Raw genomic sequence first — 25,027 nt, 5'->3', positions numbered from 1 at the left:
TGAGGGTTATTCCACTGACACGCCGGTCATTTTTCTTCAGGAAAAACGCAGAATAACCAGAATGGGGGGAAAAAAAATATCTAAAACTACGAGAAATGTGGGGAAACATGCAAAATTGACAAGGAAAGAGGGAAAAACGCTTAAAAACGACGAAAAAAAAAGCAGCAAAATTGTGGCTTATATCAGTCAACGGGAATCTTTGCACAAATTCGTATTTAGAATAATCTATTTTTACCTGTCTTATTTAATGTTCATCTTTCTTTCTGTTTATTGCTCAAAGGGATTCCCCTCCTCAGGATGTTTCAATGAGGGGAAAGATGGATGAAACCTCTAAAATCAGGTAGAAAAACAGATGAAAATAATGAAATGCTTCACATCTTAAATAATAAATGAAACTTAAGTGTTTCAAAACTCACGAATACACGTACATACCACAATAAACGTTGGAAGCTGAGTTACCCTCGTTTTAAAGGTTAAAGGTGTTCAGTGGCTCCAGGTAAATTTAATTTTGGCCATAAAGTTTGCAGAGCCATGGTTTAGATGCTTTTTAGAGCCACAAGATTGAAAAACAAATCGAACATCGCACATGTGAAGATTAGAATGTTTAAATATCCATTTTTTAAAAATGAAAGAAATGGTTCTCAAAAACTGTTTATTCTCAATTACAAAATACGCCCAGGTTTCAACATGCAGCAAGACTTTTCTATTTATACGGCTTTGATCAACATTCTTTGTATTTCCGTGTGATTGAACTTTTATGCAATTATTATTTCTATTTTTTGTGTGTTTTTAGTTTTTACTGTACGGTACATCTTCTTTATCTGTTTCATTCATCTCATGCTGCTTTCTGGACGCTTCAATCTTTAGATGACAGGAAAATATTTTTACAAAGACAAAAACGGATGAAAAATGTTCCTGAGATGAACACACACACACACACACACACACACACAGAGTTGTGTTTATCTAGTTAATTCAGAACTGTCAGCTTTCAGTAGTGGCATATTTTGCGTTCATTATCTGTGATCGTCTCGCACCAGGACACTCTCTCTGTCTCTCTGTCCTCCGACATCACCACAGTCCACTTCAGCGTGTGTCCACTAACTTTATTTCAGTGTAACAGCAGTAAAAAAAAGTCTATCTCTGATCCAATACGCGCACACACACACACACACACACACACACACACACACACACACACACACACACACACACACACAGGGCTGTGTGGCAGAAGGCAGACTCCTCTTTAGTGTTGGAGGAGGAGCTTCTCTCACGTCTCGTCTCCTTCAGGGTTTTGTCCCGGCCGTCTCAGTCTCGGCCTCACAACCCAAATCCAACATAAACCAGAGAGGAAGACTCATCAGACACAGTCCAGACCGCCGTCCTCGCTTCCCTTTGACACATTTCATCAAAACAATAAACACTGCGGCGGCGCCGGCCTCGAAGCGCCACATGTCTCTTAATCGCAGATCCAGTCCGAGGCCTCCGCACAGGCACGGGTCGGGGCGTTTTCCCATCATCCCTTGTGCGGACTCGCGGTGGAGAGTCAGGGCAGCATGACGTACTTCTCAGCGATTTCCAGGATGTACAGGTTGGACATCCCCGTGTTGTCCTCGCATGGACGCTTCTCCAGGACCACCAGCCTGCTGTGAAGAGGTCAGAGGTCAGCTGAGGATGAGGAGCCACTCAAATGAGCAGAACGTCCATGAAAACACTCTTCATTTCCAGCTTTTATGACTGTGTGTGTGTTTCTCAGTTCTTAACTGAGAAACACACACATCTATGGGGGCAGGTCTGACTGTACGCTGGAGGACAGAGGACAGAGACGCGGAGCAGGGAGTGTGTCCTGTACTTGTCTGACTGCAGCAGTCTGTAGCTCTTCTTGTGGTCGGTCTCTTCCTCCAGCACCTCCTTGAAGCCTCTCCCCCTCCTCTGCCAGCCGTGACGCCACATGGCTAACAGCGAGTCCTCGAAAAACACTGGACACACACAGAGGGTCGGGCCGGTCAGGCTTTGTCTTTCGGGGAACAGCTGATCAGCCGGGTTCTCGTCTCTGCCGGTCCTCACCTATAGAGTCCACCTTCTGAGAGAAGGTGGCTTCGTACGGCACAGACCTGCTGCTCCACAGCTGTCCGTCCAGACCCACGATGTAGGCCGACCCTGAGGAGGACAGAGGCGGAGGCTGGATGTGACAGCGGCAGCAGACGGAGGCGGGACGGAGGGTGTATGTGTCCCCCGCGTCCAGCCACAGCGTCCAGCCACAGCGTCCAGCCACAGCGTCTCACAGAAACACTTCAGTTCCCTGATTCCTCTGTCGTCACCGTTCTCCCTCACTCTCATCAGCTGTTCAGAGCTGCTGTCTACATAGTTTGACCGATATAAGTTTGAGTTTCTGAAATGAGTAACAAAAAATACTGAACATTTTCCAGATATTCTGACGTTTTCAGACACACCTGGCAGCCATTTCCACATCTTATTTTGAAAGAGCCATTTCAACCCCCAAAATAATCTTTTTACCCAAAAATGACTTCAGTCCACTTCTTCAGTCTATACAAAGAGCCATTAAACCCAGCAGTGTCATTAAAACCTGAGCTCAATGATACTCAGTCAGTAAAGTAACTACGAAAGAAGTAACTAAACAAACTACTCACTTTCCAAGAGGACGAGCAGCGAGCTGCTGTCCAGCTGGTTCACCTGAACCACATCTGGACAGGGTTTCTCTGCAAGAACACACACACACACACACACACACACACACACACACACACACACACACACACACACACACACACACACACACAAATAAATTGCCAATATCAGTATGCTATACTTCTTTCTCTGTTTCTTTGATTCCTCCGACAGACTGCTGCTACTTTAACAAAACTATCAAAACATAGTCACTCTTCTGCTACGCCGTACAACACAGATGTTCTGAACTCGTGTTCAACATCAAATTTAAAGTCTGATGAATGGAATGTGACGATGACCAGAGGAGGAAAAGCTCCATTTGTAATTCCAAACGTGCTTTAGATTGATTTAAATGTCATTTCTGATCTTTAATTCGGCGCTAAGTAAAAACCTCAGCATGTGATCTGAACAGTCCACATTGTCCACATGGACGGACATCTTTGAGACAGAGTTCGGTTTGGAACACATTCTCATGAATTAACTATCTATGATTTTTGAGAGGACAGAGATCACTTTAATTCCAACATTTATTCAATGGAACTATCATTTCACTTGACCTCATATGTTAATTCTTCTGTCTCTGATATTTGCTCCAGAGTCACGCTGGACATTCTCCCAGTTTATAAGTGACGGGAGCCCTGGGGAGCCAGACTCAGCCTGTCCTCCCGGAGGACACAGTGAGGACAGCCACAGCGCCGGCAGAAGCAGTGCTGCCGCACTCAGTTGTTACATGGATGCAGCTGCAGGTGGCAGCAGAGACACTCATGGGTTTTTTTTGGAAAATGAGGCTGTGACGAAGGTGCCCCTTCGCCACTGAGCCACACATCAGGCTGTTTTAAAGTCAAAGTTCTCATGTCTGCTGCAGAGCTGAAAGCCACCCGGCGTGTTCCTGCTTTCGGCGGCGGCGGCGGCGGCGGCGGCCGGTCTCACCCAGGCCGGAGCTGCTGAACCAGGACGTGTTGGAGTTGAGGTTGATGTACTCCACGCTGACGGGCTGGTTGGGGCCGGAGCCCCGAGACACGCCGATGCACACCAGGGGGTACTCCTGCTGGGGCACCACCACCATCTCGAAGACCCTGAGAGGACTGGGCAGCGGGAAGTCGAAGTGCTGCCGGCGTGGAAGACAAAGGACACCAGTCACCAGGTTAGTGTCCCCCCTGACGTCGAAAGTCACCTCCGACATTTAACAGTCATCCTAAAACACTTCCTTCCAATCCAATAAAGGCATAAAATAAAAAATCTAAAGTGACAAAAAGCAGAGCCTGGGCCTTCACTCTGTCAACATGAACACATGAAAAGCTTCTGTCAGGCTGCAGAGTGTGGGACAAACCTTGATCAGCATGAACTTCTGCATGGGCTCGTACCACTGCAGCAGCACCACGCTGGACTCCAGGGCGCAGCACAGGAAGGAGGAGCCTAACCAGACAGGACGCCACAGCCGGTCAGAGGGTCGGTTCCATCACCACAGAACCACATCTGTATCCTAATGAATCATCTGCTCTCACCGACTGAACAGGTCCTGCAGCCTTTGGTGTCTGGTATTTTCGTGGTGATGGCGCATTTCCTGAAAGCAGCAGAGAGGATTTAGTTTCCAGCGGAAATGAGGAGAGGCAGACCGGAGAGGAGGAGGGTCGGGCTGACCGGGGCAGGAGTCTTGGGGTGGGCAGGGGAACCATCCTCTGGTCTTTGCGAGCCTGTTCGTACAGCTCTTTCAGCATGTGGGAGTGAAGCTGTGAGGATTTACCTGAGGACAAACGGCCACACAGAAACACACGGACTGTGTTTTTACTTGTTCTAGTTTGGTTTGTTAGTAATAAATTATTGCCATTCTCATGAAGGATTAACACTAGAAATCACTGGTCGACCCACTCTCCAAACACGTTTCTGCATCGAGTGAATGTTTTAAAAACCAATGATAACAGCTGATAATTCAAACCGTCAGAGACTGGATCTTAGATTAATCTGTCACTGTCTTCACTCACCTGACACAGACATGAGGACGTTATTGATGGTGTAGACCCAGGTACACTTCCCAGGATACAGCTGAAAAGACATGGAGAGGACACCGGTTCACTCACTGTCTCTGCTCTGGACGACTCTCGCAGAAATCACTCCTGTTCTGGACATTTGTTGGATGAATCCATCGGCACAACCTACAAAAACTCATTCGGCTTGTGTTTGTCAGGTCATTTCTTTGATGCAGCAGCAAGAAGAGAAAGCCTGATGCATCTGTGGGATGAGCACATCCCACTTCTTCTGTGTGGTCAAAGGTCAATGCCGTGTGGCTCCTGATGAAATGCTATAAAGACCCTACCAGCTCCATGGTGGCCTCGGCGCCGTTCAGATTGAGGGTGTAGATCCCTTCCTCCGCCCCCACGATCAGGTGCTGGTCTGAGGGAAGACGAGGGGACAGACGCCGCTCACACACACATCCAGTGGCAGAAAGCACGAGCCGACCGGGCCGAGAGGGCCAACCTTTAGAGGTCTGGTTGTCCCACATGGTGGAGCAGTTGATCTTCAGAGGGCAGCCATGGAAGACCTTCTTGAAGTAGATCTGCAGACAGAGAAGACGAGGACGGTCGGCAGTACGTTTGTGAAGGTCTGATGACAGAGTGACTGTATTCATGTGTTCATCCACAGAGAAAAACTCAGAACTATGATGTGAGAGAGCTTTAAACTTCTGACGCCTGCCAGTGAGTCACACTGACAGCAGGAATGACTGAGCTCATGATTTCTGATTTTAAATTACAATATAGGCCGTGTTTAGCAAGTTAATTCACATTAACAACTGACTACAAAGATAATGGGCTAGATGCTCTATAATCTGATGTTAGAGGAGGAAGATGCTCTATAATCTGATGTTAGAGGAGGAAGATGCTCTATAATCTGGACATTAGAGGAGGAAGATGCTCTATAATCTGATGTTAGAGGAGGAAGATGCTCTATAATCTGGTGTTAGAGGAGGAAGATGCTCTATAATCTGATGTTAGAGGAGGAAGATGCTCTATAATCTGATGTTAGAGGAGGAAGATGCTCTATAATCTGATGTTAGAGGAGGAAGATGCTCTATAATCTGGACATTAGAGGAGGAAGATGCTCTATAATCTGATGTTAGAGGAGGAAGATGCTCTATAATCTGATGATAGAGGAGGAAGATGCTCTATAATCTGGTGTTAGAGAAGGAAGATGCTCTATAATCGATCAATCAATCAATCAATCAATTTATTTTTGTATAGCCCAGTATCACAACAACAGTTGCCTCAGAGGGCTTCAAGATGTTTCATTGGTTGGTAAAAAAAATTAAAAACAGTGAATAAGCATAATGTTAATATGTCAAATTCACAGTAATGAGACAAAACGAAGCAACCACCGCCTTAGACCCTCACATCCGGCAAGAAAAAAACTCCAGAAACCCAGTGGGAAAAGAAGAAATCTTGGGGAGAACCACAGTATGGAGGGATCCCTCTCCCAGGGACAGACAGCTTTGGCAACAGCTAGCATGAGACAATAAGAAGTAAGGCTGTAAGTAATAAGTAAGTAAGGCTGGAAATAATCTGATGTTAGAGGAGGAAGATGCTCTATAATCTGGATGTTAGAGGAGGAAGATGCTCTATAATCTGGATGTTAGAGGAGGAAGATGCTCTATAATCTGGATGTTAGAGAAGGAAGATGCTCTATAATCTGGATGTTAGAGGAGGAAGATGCTCTATAATCTGGATGTTAGAGAAGGAAGATACTCTATAATCTGGATGTTAGAGGAGGAAGATGCTCTATAATCTGGATGTTAGAGGAGGAAGATGCTCTATAATCTGGATGTTAGAGAAGGAAGATACTCTATAATCTGGATGTTAGAGGAGGAAGATGCTCTTTGATCTGGTGTTAGAGGAGGAAGATGCTCTATAATCTGGTGTTAGAGGACGAAGATGCTCTATAATCTGGATATTAGAGGAGGAAAATGCTCTATAATCTGGTGTTAGAGGAGGAAGATGCTCTATAATCTGGATGTTAGAGGAGGAAGATGCTCTATAATCTGGATTTTAGAGGAGGAAGATGATCTATGATCTGGTGTTAGAGGAGGAAGATGCTCTATAATCTGGTGTTACAGAGGGAAGATGCTCTATGATCTGGACGTCAGAGGAGGAAGATGCTCTATAATCTGGTGTTAGAGAAGGAAGATGCTCTATGATCTGGATGGAGAAACTCACTGGAGGTTTCTTCATGACGGGGCTGACACACTCAGCAGGGATCTGGAACAACAAAGAAAGATGGTGATGATGATGAAGATGAAGATGGCGGCTTTGAAAGTGAGGATGAGCAGCAGACATTTCAATCCCCTCAGCCGAAGCAAACACCGTTCAGAGTGGATTATCATGGAGATATTAAAGGCTCTACTGAAAGTCTGCGTGAGCAGCTCTCTCTTTCAAACATGCAGAGAACCTTTGTTGTCAGGAGGCTGGTTTGTGTTTTTTCTGATTGATTCATGTTGGAACGGTGAACAGGCACAAATCTTCTGTTTCTCGCACCTTGGACGGGGTGGGCCGTCTGCGGATGCCTTTGGGAGGGAGCTGAGGAGGACTGTGCTCCGCTGGGCTGCTGTTCCACGGGACGGTCAGAGACACCGAGTCTGGATCACACACAGGGAGACACACACTCCATCAGACAGCTGGAAGGTGTGCAGGTTCAAATCCCACAGCTGACAGGTGGTCTGGACCAAGAGACACGGCCACCACAGCAGACACAGTCCTGCTGACTAGGGTTGCACCAATACCGATACTGGTATCGGCAGTGGCCCCGATACCGCACTAAAACGCTGGTATCGGTATCGGCGAGTACTCACAAATAACGCGCCGATGCCATTTTCTGACTTTCATATTGCACTTGAACGCACCGCCGTGTGAATTCATTCTTCGACATTCTCGCTGTGTGATCTGTGATTTCAGTGAATGATAGCAATGATTTTACATCCCAGCGAGGATGCAGGTCTTTTTACAGAGCGTGGATCTGAGTCTGAAGAGCAGAACAGGAGTTTTATTAGTATCATGAGTCTTTGTGAGATGAAGCTGGTCTCCAGCTGCAGGAGCAGACGGAGTCTGGAGTTTAACTGGTGAAGTGAGGAAAGCAGCCGGGCTCCAGCAGCAGGTAACAGGAGCTGACTGGAGGTACAGGTCCAGGCTGACTGCCACATTCCACATAAAGTGTGTCGTTCCGCTCTGCCGTCCGCAGTAAATACGTTGCTATTTTAATCAATCAGCATCGTTACACATCTTCTGCACTGCGCTTCATGTATGAACCGTGCAGCCGCAGTAGTCAGGAGCCTGCAGTCTGGTCGATGGTAACATAAAGAGGCCATAGTGACACCACTGGAGCACAAGCTGCCGAAAAACAACATAGAAGGAGGATCCCACAATGGCGTCGCTTAATTCGCCTTATTACTTAATTACGGACTTACTTTTGTAGCATCTTTGATGTAGTTCTTATTTTTTAAACCGGTATATTGAGTTCTCTGAGTTCCTATGTTTTCAAGTTTGGGGCGACAGTAGCTCAGTTGGTAGAGCAGGTCGTCTTATAACCGGAAGGTTGGCGGTTCGATCCCCGCTCCCGCAGGCGTAAAACTGTCGTTGTGTCCTTGGGCAAGACACTTCACCCACCTTGCCGAGTATGAAAGTTGTGAAAGGTCGGAGGGGCCGATGGTGCAGATTGGCAGCCTCGCTTCCGTCAGTCTGCCCCAGGGCAGCTGTGGCTACAGTAGTAGCTTACCACCACCCAGTATGGTGTAAATGAATAATGTAAAGTGTCTTTGAGTGTCCTGAAAAGTGCTATATAAAACCAATGCATTATTATTATTATTGACGTGAGTGGCTGAGAGAGAGCAGGGGGCGGGGCCAGGAAGCCAGCATGTCTGCAACAGAAAAGCGGAGAGAGAGCCGCCTCTCAGCTGTTTTTTTTGTTGTTTTGAGACCCAGTCCGGATAGATGTCGATGGATGGATGGAAGGAAGGATGGATGGATGTTGTTTTGCTGTAGTTTTGCCGTGGTTACAACCACAGTAAGTTGTGAAGCTTAATAAACCAGCATTAAGAATCCAACTCATCTTCCTTTCCTGCTGCTGGATGTTACATCATCATATTCCGGTGCGTCTTGTGGCCCAAAAAATACGTATGTAGTAAATGGGGAGAACAGAAACGAGGAGAAGGAGGAAAATCAGCAACACTGCCCCCACGTGGTGGCCGAGGCAGAGGACGTGACAGTTCTTGACAATTAGAAGAAGCGTGGTATCGGCAGGGTATCGGTATCGGCCGATGCTACACAGCCAGGTATCGGAATTGGTATCGGCGACCAAAAAATGGTATCGGTGCAACCCTACTGCTGACTGTTGATGGACGGTGGAAAAGCGGAGGAGCTCACCTGGGAGTCGCGGGGTTTGATGTTGAGCTGCTGATCGAACCTGCGTCCCGCTGGAGGTCCTGACCAGGGGCGACGGGGCGCACAGGGAGCTGGGGCTCCGCCCCCGATCCTCCTCCCACGAGAAGGTTTCTGGACTGCAGCGTCCTCTGGGCTGCACACGCACGCACACACAGGTTTGTATTTCTATCCTTGTTAGGACACTCATTGACATAATGCATTTACTAACTCCTAACCCTGACCCTTACCCTAACCCTAACCCAGACCACAACACAGCCTAACCCTAAAGAAATGTTTTTGCACTTTTACTTTTTTCAGTAACAACAACATGGCCAAGAAAACACTGTTTCCCCTCATTAGGACCGGAAAAAGGTCCCACAAGGCACATCGTGCTGGAATTCCCTATCCTTGTGGGGACTTTTGGTCCCCACAAGGATAGGGATAGAAAGATAGAAAAATGCGTACACACACACACACACACACATCTCTGTGTCTACCTCTGTGCTATCTGGACTATCTGCCCATGAGCACAGCACAGTATTTCCCCCTCACCTTGGGAGGAAGTGGTGGAGGTGTTTCGTCCTGTGGCGGCATGTGGCTGTCGACAGACAAAAAGCTGGTTGATTCTGCTGCGCCGATCAGAGGGATCAGTGTGTGTTTGGTGAGGATACCTGCCGGGCTGCATCGTCGGGCTGAAGTGGACAGAAGACAGAACAGAGTCAGTCGCCTCCTGAAGGGCCGATTCAGGCTGAAGCTGAAGCTGACAGGTGGCTTCATGAGCAGATATTCAACAGTGCTTTATTTTCCAGGTACAATAGAAGCAAAGAGTTCAGAGAAGCTTTCAGGATTTTAACAGATTTCATTAGAGTAAAGAAAGGCAGGTAAAGGAAAGTGCATGTTACTGTCTTACATGTCAACATCGTCGTAGTCGTCGTCCTCGTCGGAGACGGTGTCCTGGTGTCTGCAGGAAAGAACGAGAGCAAACACAGCTGTGAGGCGGGGTCTGGATGAGCGGTCGGGCTGCATGAGTCTGTCTGGTTTACCTGGCTGGACCGCTTTCTGCTGACTGTACCGACAGTTTTAACTGTGGAAAACAGAAATAAATTCATCAAAACTTAGAAGAGAGTTTAGGAGCCAGTCGAAGGTCTCAGGAGAAGGTGAAATGATCTGGACGCTCCGGTTCTCGCTCACACAGCCTGGATGTTGCTAAAACCACAAAGCCCCTCGACTCCAGACAGGCCGAGGAGCTGAGGACAGTCCAGAGTCAAGCTTCAGGAAGGTCCACTCACCGTGACGTCTTTAGGGGATTCTGTCTTTACCGGCCTCTGGGTGTAGATCTGATCCACTGAGCACACACACACACACACACACACACACACACACACACACACACACACACACACACACACACACACACACACACACACACACACACCATGTTAGCATGTGAGCACAACAACACTTCAGGGACAGCAGGATGAGAAAGCACCATTAACCATTTCATCTACTAAACTTTACCTGTCAGACTCACAAATTCAACTATTTTCCATCAGTGAGGCAAACTACGAGTGCAATAAAGTATATTATACTTATTATATTTTAATGTCTAACACAGATTATAAAAGTATTTACTTTTTGAAGACTTTCCTCCGTGTGAAGACAAGTCTCTGTTTTCTCCTTCTTTCTGTGAACTGGCTGCTTTCTTGTTTGAACCTCTTACATTCGGTTCATCCTGTTCTCCTCCACCCACTCAGCTCTGGTTGGAGCTACTGATCTGACCCGATCCAGAGCCAGAAACATCTGCGTGTCCTGTCATGCTGGCTTCGCATCTCACATCATTCTCTAATGCTGAAAAGCAGAGGGCCGAGGACGGCGCCCTGTGGAATCCCTCACAGTGGAGTTACAGTAGAGGATCGTTGAGCTGTGAGCTCTGCTGGTTGAGTATCGTTGTTTCTGAGCATCAGAATAAAGACGATTCACTTTGAAACAGTTGTGAATGTGTTGGAACACGACTCCCTCCATCAGTTTACTCAGGACTGGTCAGATGTTTTGTCCGGTCAATGGCTCTTTTGAATTTTTAGCCACACGGAGAACTTCTGATATTTTCCATAAATCTGGATAAACATATTCTTCAGAACATAAACTGAAAATGTGACATATAGGCATGACTAATGATTTAGCTGCACTCTTCAGACGTTTTCCATCCATATGATCAAATTTACAAGGCTAACCAGACTTTATATTTAGAAGTCATTTTAGAATGTCATTGTTCAAAAACAAATGAGCACTTCTTATCAAATACAATTTGAAACAATCATTTCATGACTGTTTCTGAAAGTTTATCTCTAACTGGGGGGATTTTATTATGAACTGTTTTCTCTTCATCCTGACTGTTTTGATTGGAGCAGTTTGCAATTCCAAGAGGTTTGGTAATACATGCTCCATTCCGTGAGGACGTTTTACTCAATTTGCTTCGACCAAAGAGTTCTTTGAAGGTTTTCCATAATTGTTTACTATTTTTACCACATTCCCGATACTTTATTTGACAGTTGTGGGATCGGGTCAGCTTATGACTGTAACTGATGTGTGAATGTCTGTTAGCAGCAGGCAGTGGTGATCTGCAGGTTACATACAGGGAGTGAGCTTGTGTTTGGAGGTTCACTCTGATCACAGGTTATCGCTGTGTGTCCCTGAACAAGACCTTTGACCTTTGAGCTTCCAGGTGCTGAACTGAAGCAGCTCGCTGAAAATAGCGTTCTCCACATGGATGGAACCAGAGGCAGGTGGAACTGGAGGTGCTTTCTTACGACTGATGTCAGAGTTGGTCCTCTCGGCTCGGTTGTGTTTGTTCACAGACTGAATCCTCCTCAAAGATCCAGGAACTGCCACCTGAAACCAGCAGAACCAGGCCGTCAACGCCTCCGCAGCTCCACCAGGAGTCGCGTCCTCTCAGTGGCGAGAAGACTCCCACCTCCATCTCGTCGTCCTCGGACACTGAGGCGCTCTTCAGCTTCTCCGGGTCTCGGCACTTCTCCAGCAGGTCCAGGGTCAGGTCCTGGGTCAGGGACCGCTGGGTCACAAACAAGTGCTGCAGGGGGCGGACGAGGCAGAGAGAAGACACGAGTGAGGAAGGAGAATCGAGGCCGAGGCCTCCAACCTGACTGAGTCTGAACGCCGCTGGAGCCAGACGCCTCCTGATCAGTTGTGAAAACCAAGAAAGCAGACTTGACCGATGTGGCTTGTCGGAGGGGATTTCTGCTGTACAGGACTCAGACAGTGACTCAGACTCGATGAAAACCTGAACCAGAAGCTCGAGAGTGATCTGGGTTCTTACTGAGAGCATCTTGGAGGCGCTGGGTCTCTTCTTGGGGTTCCTCACCAGCATGGCTTTCACAAAGTTATAGAACGTGGACGACCTGCAGGCAGAACGCAGGCTGGCGTCAGGGAGGCAGAAGATAAACCCAAATGCTTGTGTTGTGGACTGTGGTGGAGCAGCTTGGAGCTGAAACCAGAGAGGCCCTTTCCTCGACTGGCTTGTGGATGGAGATGTGTGTGTGTGTGTGTGTGTGTGTGTGTGTGTGAGATACCATTTGGACTTGTCTTTGAGTTTGGGGGGCTGGTAGCCGCTCTTGGACATGAGGAACAGGACTCTGCGGGGGAAACACACATCGTGAGAGTGCATGAACACGACGAACACGTGGCTGAACTGGTCCACAGTCAGGTGGACCAGCGTCAGGCTTCATGTGAGTGAGAGGCTGTGCACGGAGCTGGACGTGTAGGCGGTGGAAATGTTATCTGTGTGTGTGTGTGTACATCCGGCGTGCTTGTTTTTACAGATGTGTGGTGTTTGAGGTGTGTTTCGTTGTCTTGGTGTGTTTCCAGATACAGAGCTCTCCGTCTGCCCTCCGTACGCATCAGGCGTTGATTCAGTGATCGCTCTTGTAGCATTCAAAGGGAAAGTGTTCGTTATGGAAACCGACAGCGAAGGTGGAAATGCTCCGACATTTTACCTCGGCTGGAACCTGCTAGCTGTCGGTTTGTTCGGTGTCGGAGTTGTTTTTCAGACTTTCGGCTGCGTTTCTTTCGTTAGTTAACAGCAGAGACACGGCTGTGACCGTGACGTCTCTGAAGCCCTCACACCAAACAACATCAGACCGCTACGATCAGAAACATCGCCCAGTCAACGGCCAACATCCCTAAGGCCCTCAGGAAGAGGTTCACTCAGTGATCCAGACCTCTGAGGTCCTCGGGAAGAGGTTCACTCAGTGATCCAGACCCCTGAGGTCCTCTGGAAGAGGTTCACTCAGTGATCCAGACCTCTGAGGTCCTCGGGAAGAGGTTTGCTCAGAGTTGAGTCAGGCAAAGGAGGTGAAGCAGCTTCAGTAGGTGGAACGCCTGAGGACAGCTGCTGACACACTTCTTTCAAATGACATGAAAGGTGCTGTCGGAAGAAAGTTGCTGGTATGACCTGGTGACACTGAGCCTGTGTGTGAGTGTGTGTGTGTGTGTGTGTGTGTGTGTGTGTGTGTATACCGCAGCGGGTGAACGTCAAACATGGGCGGCTGCAGCTCCGCCAGCTCGATGGCCGTGATGCCCACGGACCAGATGTCACACAGCTCGTTGTAGCCGCCTTTAATCTCCACGGCGGCCACCTCTGGCGCCATCCTGCAGGCAGGAGGGGAACAGCAGCTTCACAGATCCATCGCCGTCTCTTTTGAAGGGCTCGGTGGAAGGAAGGCCTCAGGGTTTTAACCTCACCAATACGGCGTCCCGATGAAGGACATCCTGCGAGCCAGCGTGGCTGTGATCTGAGCCGAGATCCCGAAATCAGCTGCAAAGAAAATATTTATAGTTAAAAAAACAAAAAACAGAGACAGTTTGGCTTATTTGGATGATTTGGATGTCTGTCGCAGGCACTTTGTAGATTTGTGAGCTTCACAGCCTCAGAGTTACACAATCATTACTGCCAAAATGAAAAAAACCTGATTTATTATTGTGGTCAATATGCACAGATTGTGGAAATAATCCAGATTGCAAAAAGTCAGTTTTGATATGGTGCACACACACACACACACACACACACACACACACACACACACACACACACACACACACACACACACACACACACACACACATTGCATGTTATCCATGCACTGTTTACGGACTGGTTGAGGTTCTCTGGTGGCTCTAAACTGGCTGTGAGACTGTGTGGCTTGGCTGTGATCATTTCCCTTGAGCCTCAGAGCAGACCAGAGCACTGAGTACAGAACACCTCACTGTGAATCTACTGTGGAAACGACAAGCTTAGACAACAACGGACAGGAAGATCTTTGAGAGTTTTCTTCCATTTTCAAGAAAAATGTTGAAGTTTAAATCAATAATAAAGCAAAAATCAGCCGCGCGCAACCATATGGAGGCGCCGCCTGGCGTGGAGCAGTGACTCATGGTAACCGTGACGGAGCGGAGCAAACATCCACCTACCCAGCTTGACCTGGCCCTGGTCGTTGAGAAGGATGTTGGCACCCTGCAGGGAAACAGAGGCGAGATAAGAGGGGCCTGCTACCGACTGACTGATCTTTAAGCAAACCCACACAGCATGGAAATACACTGCGTCTATACAGAAGAAATGACTTTAGATGAAATGAAAGCTTGCTGTGGGTGGTTTTTAACATTTATATTGTGTAATTTGATGAATAAAAAGCTTCAGATTGATTCTTTCCTTCTTCCATACAGTGTGGTTTGTTTCCGTCTGTGCTGCTGCCGTGACCCACTTCATCCGACACACACCTCCCCTCCCGGAGCGCGTCTCCGTCCCACACACTCACCTTGATGTCTCTGTGGATCTTCTTCTGAGCGTGCAGGTAGTCCACACCCTGTTCACACAGCAGACGTCAGCGTTTAACCCACAGCCGGCTGCTTTCGGGCTCTGGGCGGAGTGTCGGAGTGTGATTACCTGCAGCATCTCCCTGCAGATGTAGGCGATCTGCGGCTCGGACAGAGGGCCGGTCACTGCAGAGCACAGCAGAGTCACGTCACACCTCCGTCTGAGGACTGCTTCCACATGTGCATGTGGGTTTTGTGTGCTGGTTAGTACTGCTGAGTCTGTCTGTCGGGGTTGGAGTCCCTCTGAACAACTTTTAACTGCTGAGAAGTTGAAACCTTAAACCCTTCAAAACATCATTTACACATTTTCTTGCTTGGGTCGGTTAATTTTCTGTGTTTTGCAGTTTATGTGTCGTAGAAAGTGTCTCTCTCTGCTGTTGGTAATTTGCCTGCATGTTGAGCTCAGCGGCCCATCATGCCCGGGGGAGAGAGCGCACCGTGATAGACGTCCTGCAGCGAGCCTCCTCCACAGAACTCCATGCAGATCCACAGCTTATTGGCTCTGCGGACAGAAGCAGACGACGCTCAGTCTGGGACGATTACCGGCCAGAGGAAGCAGGAAACGGCAGCGGGCGTCTTACTGGATGTAGCTGCCATAATAAGCCACGATGTTGGGATGCTTGCAGCTTTTGACAATGAGGATTTCCTGCTGGATGATGGAAAAATCATCCTCTGTGGAGCCAGACAGAAATATGGATGACGATCAGCGCCCGGCCGGTGGACACAAGTGACAGGACTTATTGAAATGAACAGATGATCAATAAACCTTTATTCCAGACATCTACTGCATCTACTGTTTCTCATCTGGTAGAGGTTTTGCTAGCGGCAGTGTAGTCTGGTCTAGAGATGTTTTTTTTTAATTTAACATTGCAGATTAAAACCTGAATGGCCTCAGAGTGAATCCAGGTGGAGTGAGTGACGGCTGCAGACAAGCTCAGCTGAGCTGAACTGAAAGACCAAAACCATCTTACCTGGTTCCATTTTGATGAGCTTGATTGCCGCCAGCTCTCCATTCTGCTTGTGACGAGCCTGAAAAGCCATTTTCAAACTTTTTTAGTCATTTTTCACTGTGTGTGTGTGTGTGTGTGTGTGTGTGTGTGTGTGTGTGTGTGTGTGTGTGTGTGTGTATGGGTTTTTCTATGCTTGTGGGGACCAAATGTCCTCACAAGGATAGGAAAACCTGGCACAACGTGCCTCGAGGGGACATTTCTTGGGTCCCCATGAGGGGAAACAGTGTTTTCTTGACCATGTTGTTGTTACTGAAAAAAGTAAAAGTGCAAAAACATTTCTTTAGGGTTAGGCTGTGTTTTGGTGTGGGTTAGGGTTAGGGTAAGGGTCAGGGTCAAGGTTAGGAGTTAGACATGAATGGTTGTCAATGGAAGGTCCCCACGAGGATATAAATACAAACATGTATGTGTGTGTGTGTGTGTGTGTGTGTGTGTGTGTGTGTGTGTGTGTGTGTGTGTGTGTGTGTGTGTGTGTGTTTTCAGCATCTCTGTCTGGATCAGTGAAGTTAAGGAAGCAGCTCTGTGGCATCAAATTCACAAAAGTTTTTGCTGGCACTCACAGAAATGCACATGCACGCTTGTGCACGCATGCACACACACACACACACACACACACACACACACACACACACACACATATGCATGCACAAAAATATTTTTGCACAGCATGACCTTTAAAAGTGAGATACCAGAGGGTGGTGTGACTTCATTCTCTCACTAATTTCACAGAATTTATTTTAAGGAAATCATAAAGGTGACTTCAGTTTCACACACACACACACACACACACACACACACACACACACGCACAGTCTTGTATTTCTATCCTTGTGGGGACCGTCCATTGACTCCCATTCATGTCTAGCCCCTAACCCTGACCCTTACCCTAACCCTAACCCACACCACAACAAAGCCTAACCCTAAAGAAATGTTTTTGCACTTTTACTTTTTTCAGTAACAACAACATGGTCAAGAAAACACTGTTTCTCCTACTTAGGACCGGAAAAAGGTCCCCACAAGGCACGTCGTTTCACGTTTTGCTATCCTTGTGGGGACATTTGGCCCCAACAAGGATAGAAATACGAGAACACACACACACACACACAACACACACACACACACACACACACACACACACACACACACACACACACACACACACACACACTGTAAAGGATGGTTTTCTCTTGAACTGAGTCGACAGCCATGCCACAATCATTTCTTTCTCTCTACAACATAAAACACATAAAGCTGTTTGTTGTCAAGCGGAGCCTGAAAAATCCTCACAAAAGCAAAATGAAACTGTTGATCCACAAAAAGAAAAGTCAGACGAAATCAAACTTGCACTTTGTACGTCAAGAAAAAGTGCTACAAAGACTAAGACTTATAGGCAGTATCACATCAGTAAATAATGAAATAAATAACCTCATTATAAGTGAACTTGTTGAGGCAAATTTCAGTTTATTCTACGGTGAAGACCTCTGTTACTATTTTCTTTAACTCTTGTTGATTCGGAGGAATTTAATCCCTCCCACGCCGTCAGAATCATCCTATGTTTTCTGGACTGTAGGCTGTGGTTGATTTTCAGCTCCAGGGACTTACTGAATATGAGGTGTTGTATGAAACAGTCAGAGCGTCGCACACACTCACATTCAGTCCCGTTCAGCTATGGAGTCAACTTCAACGTGAGTGAAGAGCTCTGGACTGTGTGAGGAAGAATTTGCAAACTCCACACAGAGAGGACCCCGGCGGGGCTCAGACGGCGGCCAGAGCGCTAACCGCCGCGGCTCCTCGGGGAAGTTTTCAACGCGAGCGGCGTGATTCGAAAGCAGCATCCAGCCTGTTGGTTGTGGTGATGCTCCGTGACGGTCGGCTGGAACGTCTCCCACTGTGAAGCAGCTCTTCACACAGCTGCAGACACGCGGGGCCTCCCACTGCACCGAGAGGAAACACACCCCTCACACACTCCTGAAATAGACATCAGTCATAAGCGTAGTCAGGAGGGCAGGACAGGGTGTTTACGATGAAATGGAAACTCCATCAGCTCACAGAATGAGATTCCAATGAGCGACGCCGGCGTCTGGAGGACACTCAGCCCCGGACGCTGTCCTCCACCCAGAGCACGGCCTCATGGGGCTTTACCACATAAAAACTACAGTCTGATGTTCACTTCAGAAAAACTTCTCTCTCATCATCACCATTCTCCTCAATTTGTCGGAAAAACTAAAATCATCGGCGCCGGCCGTCACGGCAGATCGGTACCTGGAGACATTTTGAGGTTGGCGGTGGCCTGAAGCCAGCAGGCGGTGCGTGTTTGAGTCTGACGGGGAAATGGCGCAGTGGAAAGCCGGGGCGTTGCGGCGTGGGTGACGGGTGGTCACCTCCCTCTCTCAGCTGTGATCTCTGTACCGTTCCACCGTCTGATCTTCAAACATGGAGACGGACTGAACCAGCGACCGCTGTCCACCCGAACACGTCTGTCACATGACGAGGCCTGCGGGCCGTCCAGAGGCTGCTGCAGTTTGTCTCTGGGGACAGCAGCAGCGCTCAGGTCTCCAGACCTCCTGCTGGCGTAGTGAAGGATCAGGATGAGGCCGACGACGTGACTGAATCTCCAAACGTTCACATTTAGAGATTCAGAGGATTTCTGGCCAGGAAGACTCTCCCTGAGTGACACGGGAGCAGCTGGAGCTGCTGCATGACCGCAAGAACAACAAGACACTTCCTGGTTCAGATCTGAAGATGACCTTCAAGTCCACATGTTCTCCCTGTGCCTGTTTGTTGCTCTCATGATCACACCAGGTTGAGTCTGGCTCATCAGAGCCAGGACCTGCCCTGGTTTGCGTCTCATCAGACCTCGCTCAGCGTGCTGAAGCAACATTTTCCATCGCAGCAGAGCGTGGGGACTCGCAGAGCAGGTCGACACTGTCGACAAGCCCAAGACACAAAAACAAACCGAGAACGTGAAGTTCAGCGCAGAGTGAGCAAACCACCTCGAGGCTGAAACTCAAGCCATGAAAATGAAATGACAGTGGAAACTCTGGCTGGTCACAGAGTGAAGCTCCGAAAACACTCGATAAACAACACAACCCTGCGGTCGCAGAGGCCACTCCACAGCCGTTCACCTCAGAGTGTGTGTGTGTGTGTGTGTGTGTGTGTGTGTGTGTGTGTGTGTGAGAAACCGTCCTGTGGAGTCCACCCTGCTGGTTTCCAGAACTCAGATCTCATGTTAAACTCAGACAGTGGAGCAGATAATCATTTATTTCCATGGTAACATTTTACTTGAAGCACCCAGTATAACACATTATAAGTAGTTACAAACACTCATAAATAATAATAATGCTTTATAACCCACTGTACAGCATAGGGTTAGGGTTAAGGTTCGGTCCTGATGTTATAAAGCATGTTGATCATTTATGAGTGTTTATAACTATAGTTATACAGTCCTATAATGTACCTATAACGTGTTATACAGGGGTGTTTCAAGTAAAGTGTTGCCATTTCTATAAATAAGCACCAAAGTTGGCACACACCCCCTGGGGATTGCTCTTTAGATAAAACCCGTTAGCCACCAACAAATTCCAAGATGGCCACCATTGAGTATACAGAAATATTCTAGTCTGATGAAGCCATCGCGCCCTGCAAGCTGCTGCCAGCCAGAGCAGCGACCTGATTCTGACGGGAGCGAAACCACACCGAGCTCCGCCGTGAACACATGAACACATGGAAACGTGACGCAGCGGCAGGTACCGACGACGGCGGGCTGGATCACATCAAAGCTCACGCCCGACTCCTGCAGAAACCTCAGAAATCTGCGAAGCAGACATCAGAAGGCTGAACGCTCGCTGGAAGCTGCAGTCGTCTGAAGCTGAGTGTGTGTTGAGGTGTGTGAACCACTGAATGAACGCCTGCTTCCTGAACACTGCTGGGACAGTTTCCTCTTTTCACCATACATGTTTGCTGGAGGATTTAAAGATAGATGTCAGGTAGACTTGTTTGTTTTTTTTTTCAATATATCTGAAAAAAAAAAGTTAACGAGGTTACCAATTAAATTCACGATGAAAAGAGCAGCTCGAATCATTCTGAGCGACACTCAGATGTCATGAAATTCCACCCTAATCATTCCCGTAGAGGCCTGATCCATTCAGTGTCTTTTCATCATAACTGTCTCTCAGTCTGAACCCCAGGAACCCACTGCAAGAAGACCCGGAGTCCCTCCAGAGTCAGAGTGAGATCAAGCATAAAATACAAGAACCCACACACACCCACACACCCACACCCACACACCCACACACACACATACACACACACACACACACACACACGGGCCACTAACGGTTGTGCAGTTGGCATCAGTGTGCTCCAGCCTGGTGATCGGCCCGTCTTCCTCCTCTGAGGTTAAAGATAATCCATAACCAACATTTCATTGTCAAACACACACGTAGGCTCCAGCGTACACACACACACACACACACACACACATGAAACCACAGGGTTTCGGCAGAAGCCTGACACAGTTTGCGCGGCAGTGCAGCAGCCTCTGCACTCCGTCCGCTGCTCCTTTATCTCACTTCTTCATTTTGCGCCTGAGGTTGAAAACACAGCAGGTGCAGTCCGCCTGAAAACAGCAGTGCACGGAGCTGAGTGTGCAGCTCAGCAGCACAACCACATCAGATAAGACGAGCCGGGCTTTCACTGACACGGGGCGGGGGATCCTGACATGATGAGGAGCTGCAGATTCACACTCATGTCAGAGGGAACAGGGACGGCGTGCAGCCACAATAAGCATATTAAAAAAAAAATTCATTAAATCAACCAGGAGGAAGCAAAACAAATCTAAATGAAACTGGTCCGACAGTCACACAGGCCTCTTAGTGAGAGGAGTGCCTGATAACATCTTGATGGCCTCTGATTGGAAAGACTGGGAGGAGCTGCTCTCCTCACCTCACGGGTTGTTTTCACGCTGAAATGTCACGCAGGACCACAGGGTTCAGGGTGCACCTCGGGTTCAGCTTTCACAACACCTCTGACATTTACTGCATGCTGGGAGGACGGCGTGACGGCGCTCTGAGTCACCGCCTCTTCTTCTGTCTGACTCTCACATGAGGGGAAATGCAGAAAAGTGTGTCCGTCTTCCAGGTAGCTGCTCTCCCGAGGCCCACCTGCTGAAATCAGCGAGGCAGACGGTGTTTCCACCAGGACACCAAGACATACTGAAGACAGAAGCAAATGTCTGCGCTTCACGGTGATGTCATGATCACAAGCCACCTTTCTGAGTGGAGTTTGCATGTTTCAGCTGTGCATGGATTTCCCAGGGCCAGCTCAGAGTCTCTCATAGCCTATCAACGTACAAGAACATGCAAACCACACAGAAAGATCCCGAGCCCGGGTGTGAGCTGGCATGATCTCACTTTGAGGTGAGAGTGCTAATCACTGCACCACAGTGCCCGTCATTATTTAAGAATACCACACAAGCAGAAGCAGCGTCTGAGATGAGAGTTCACGTAAACGACAGCAGTGCTCTCCTCGTCTGCGGTCTGCAGTGTTCCTCTTAATCGTTCCATCAGAAGAACCTGAAGAACCAAAGGTACAGCTCCAGCCGCGAGCCACAGAGCCTCAGTCCTTCCTGTAAGTCGACCCACATTCCTCTCTGGATGTGACGAACCTGTTCATCCAAAAGCATAATTAAAGGCAGCTGGACCGATTTTTGTTCCTGAAGGTCGACTGTGAGACGTCGTCCAACCGGCAGGACCGGCCGACGGCGGGGACGACCGAGAGGAGTGTCCCAGCAGAAATGTTGACGGGGTGGATGCCAGTGCGAGTCACAGTCGACACGAATGAAGCGTCTTCGCACGGCGGCGCCTCCTCCGCCCCGTCAAGGCTCCACTGGCAGCCTGGCTGTGGGGATTCACAAGCTCTTTATCTTACAGCCATCAAACACAACGCTCGTTCTTAAACGTTCATATTAAACCGTGTGTGTGTGTGTGTGTGTGTGTGAGAGTCCACATGTGAAGGGAGAAGAAACATGCAAATCAGCCTCTCCATCTCTGCAGAAAAACAGAAGCAGGTCAACAGGGCTGCTCAGAGGAAGTACGCTCACTCTCCAGATAACCTGCTTTGCATCATTTACAGTTACTGATTAATTTCTATGACTCCAGAAAAAAAACCAAAAAAAAAAACAGATCGGCTCTGCAGAAAACGGCCCCAGATGGCTTGAAGGAGGCAGCCATGAGTAACCGACACACTCTGAGAAAAACCAGCCAACTGTGTTCTCCGGCCGAACGCTGATGTGATGCTGTGTTCTCATTGGCTCCCAGAGCCGTTTCACAAGCTTTGATTGGAAGAAATTCAACAGACTCGCGCCTGACTCGCGCCGTAACGTCATGTTTTAGCCGTTTATTATGAGGAATGGAGCTCATTTGACCTGTTGATGACATTTTAGGACATGAAACGACTGTTTCTGTCTCTCAGAAGGTTCTGGTCTCCCTTCGATCAAACAGCCCCAGCGCCGTGACAGTTTCCTGTTCCGGCTCCAGACTCCGCTGAACTCAAACATTCTGATGTGCCAGGCCACTGTCAGAGGGACGGAAGCACGAAGAGGCACCCTCCTCCGGTAAACTGGAGTTCAGGACAACAGTAACAAGCTGCTGCCAACTCAAGTTCACACACTGACATTCACACCCTGGTTTCTCAGTTCTTTCTGAGGTCTGTAAAAACAAAATAAGTGTGAGAGGCGCCATGCACCCTCTGCAGCTCCATCTCCACAGCCGCCAAAAAACACCAGCTAACAGTGAACGTTCCAGAGGAAGCAGATCAAAACCGAACGGAGAGAGAACGGCCGACGGCACGAGCCTCGGCGGTTCATGCTGAAGCTCCACAGACGGGAGAAATCCACACAGCAGCCAAGCATCGCACAATTCTGACCATTCCAGTGTCCCAAAACTCATCAAAACACGAAACATGCAGAATAACACTGACTGCTACAAACCCGTCCTGATGAATCTTAGCGAGTTAGCTCGTCAGGCTATATTAACGCTGCAGATGTTGAGGCTGTTGGTGAACGTCTGCAGTCCATCACAGAATCAACACAAAGACAGAAAGTCACGGCTTCAGGACATTCAGAGACTCATATGGAGCTGAAACACCGGGCTTTGGACTGTGGGAGGAAACCGGAGCGGCCTGAGAAAAGCCGTCGCCCGATGATGACCTTAGATGTGATTCAGGTCAATCAAACACGTGAGGGTTCTTCATCATCAGGAGGGCAAAACCCTGCTGGTCCGAGTCCGGTCACGTTCCTCGAGTTTGTTCACGCTCAGCAGAAGAGTCTGGAAAAGTCCTGAAATACTCCTGAAAATGAGAACGGCGCCGGAGCTGCTTTACCAACGAAGCAGGTAATCATTCTCCTAAGAAGGACTCAGAACACACCAAAGTTATAATATCTACCATGAAACGATCAAATCTGAAGTAATTTTCATACCAAATGTAAGACAGTGTGAATTACTGAATGATAAATGATGTTTTTTGTCTCATAAACCTAAAAAATGTTTTCTCCTCTGTAAATGTTTTATTAGGAAAAAGTATTTATTTCTTAATATGAGATGTGATTTAATTTTGGGGGCAGACCTCACTAAACTGTGAAGGCACAGAGAAAGCAAAATCATCCATCAAATCGACTCTTCAGGTGGTTCCTGCAGGGCAAAGTCCTGATTCTGTCAATCAGAAGTGACCGGAGGACTTTCAGGACGGCGGAGCTGGAAGCACGGCGAGGCGGGCTCCGTGGTGGGACCGGTGAGAGAACACACACCTCCACCTCATCCTGACTCCGGCGGCTCAGACGAAACACCACAGGATCCTGACGGAGCATCTCAAAGTGTGCTCCACACAACAACAAACACAAATCCACTAAAAATCTTCACATTACACTTCAGAAAAAAAAATAAAGCAGAATACTTTCACTTCTTGTGAAACCACTTCCTCCAACAGAGCCTGACTGCAGAGGCAGCAGCTCACTGACAGGACGACTTCTCTACTGGAAATGATCAGAATGAGTTCGACAGGCCGCACGCTTCCCCGGAGCTGCTGGGCCAGCGACCGTCCTCACTCAGCTGTCCTACTGAGCCCGTCCTGTCCTACGGCCTCAGCTGAAAACACACTGACAGGCCGGTTCTCTACGTTTCAGCCAGACCCGGCGATCTGACCTTGTAGACGTCCCCGTAGGTCCCTCCTCCGACCCTCTGGAGGATCTCGAAGTCTTCCTGTGGGTTCTTGGTGGAGATGTCCAGAGCGGCCCTCTGGTGGAAGTCCATCCTCGTCTCGGCGCTCTAGAGATCCTCCTCCAGCATGTCACACAGCCTCACACACACTCCGGGGCGTCTGCCTCGGCCGGACCGGAGCAGCAGAGGAAACACGCTGAGGAGGAGGCCTGTCGCTCAGCTGCTGTCTCTCTCTCTCTCACACACACACACACTCACACACACACACGCGCACACCTTCCTGTTTCTGTTTCTCTGCCAGAGCTCGATCCTCCCCACCTCTGTCACTCCACCTCCAACTCACACCTTCCCTCTCACTCATTTGAATAGTTCAATTCTATTTCCTGGTGTATGTGTGTGTGTGTGTGTGTGAGAGAGAGAGAGAGAGAGAGAGAGAGAGAGAGAGAGAGAGAGAGAGAGAGAGAGAGAGAGATGAACCTTGCACAGATGTGTGTGTGTGTGAAATTATTGTTATGGCAATTTTATTTAACAAAGGGCTTCAGCCGGTGAGTTCGTTTTGGTCTCTTCTATTATGCTGTACAGCAGGAGAAGTCACACAGTCAACAGAGTAACAGAGCGAGTTCTGCCCTCGCAGGGGCGTGCAAGCCTCTAATAACTATCTGCCACGTTCACTCCCAGAGGCCTTCACTGCCCCCAGCCGTAGGCTGGACACAGGGAGACTCCCACGAGTCCCGCAGCTGCTACGCTAAGATGATCAGGAAAAGTAAATTCTAGACAAAGCATTCGGGTTCCACACACATCTGAGTGTGTGAGAGCTGCGGTTATTTAT

At 48.4% G+C, this 25,027-nt stretch overlaps 1 protein-coding gene across 2 annotated transcripts; it reads right to left on the bottom strand.

Annotated features, from left to right (window-relative positions):
• Positions 1–646: 646 nt before the first annotated feature.
• On the bottom strand, positions 647–24,490 carry map4k1 (mitogen-activated protein kinase kinase kinase kinase 1). 2 transcript variants are annotated; one of them, XM_030109159.1, is made up of 32 exons: positions 24,184–24,490; positions 15,950–16,007; positions 15,560–15,650; positions 15,416–15,480; positions 15,049–15,104; positions 14,921–14,968; positions 14,577–14,619; positions 13,851–13,923; positions 13,626–13,757; positions 12,680–12,742; positions 12,427–12,508; positions 12,064–12,180; positions 11,900–11,981; positions 10,382–10,437; positions 10,136–10,176; positions 10,003–10,053; positions 9,764–9,784; positions 9,645–9,690; positions 9,096–9,246; positions 7,215–7,315; positions 6,897–6,938; positions 5,167–5,245; positions 5,006–5,082; positions 4,674–4,734; positions 4,333–4,435; positions 4,197–4,255; positions 4,022–4,107; positions 3,622–3,799; positions 2,655–2,723; positions 2,071–2,163; positions 1,856–1,982; positions 647–1,646 (listed from the first exon to the last, which is right to left on the bottom strand). In XM_030109159.1, exons 1-32 carry the CDS (start codon positions 24,289–24,291, stop codon positions 1,550–1,552), a joined length of 2,556 nt encoding a protein of 851 aa, XP_029965019.1. In that variant the 5' UTR covers positions 24,292–24,490; the 3' UTR covers positions 647–1,549. The 2 variants fall into 2 exon arrangements, with proteins under 2 accessions (XP_029965019.1, XP_029965018.1); XM_030109158.1 differs by having other exon boundaries at positions 647–1,649; positions 24,184–24,489.
• Between the last annotated feature and the right edge of the window lie 537 nt (positions 24,491–25,027).

The sequence above is a fragment of the Salarias fasciatus genome, chromosome 14 (assembly GCF_902148845.1).
Source record: "Salarias fasciatus chromosome 14, fSalaFa1.1, whole genome shotgun sequence".
NCBI classification, from domain to species: Eukaryota; Metazoa; Chordata; class Actinopteri; order Blenniiformes; family Blenniidae; genus Salarias; species Salarias fasciatus.
Note: the sequence above shows the minus strand (reverse complement) of the source record. Positions and strands in the feature narration are given on the sequence as shown.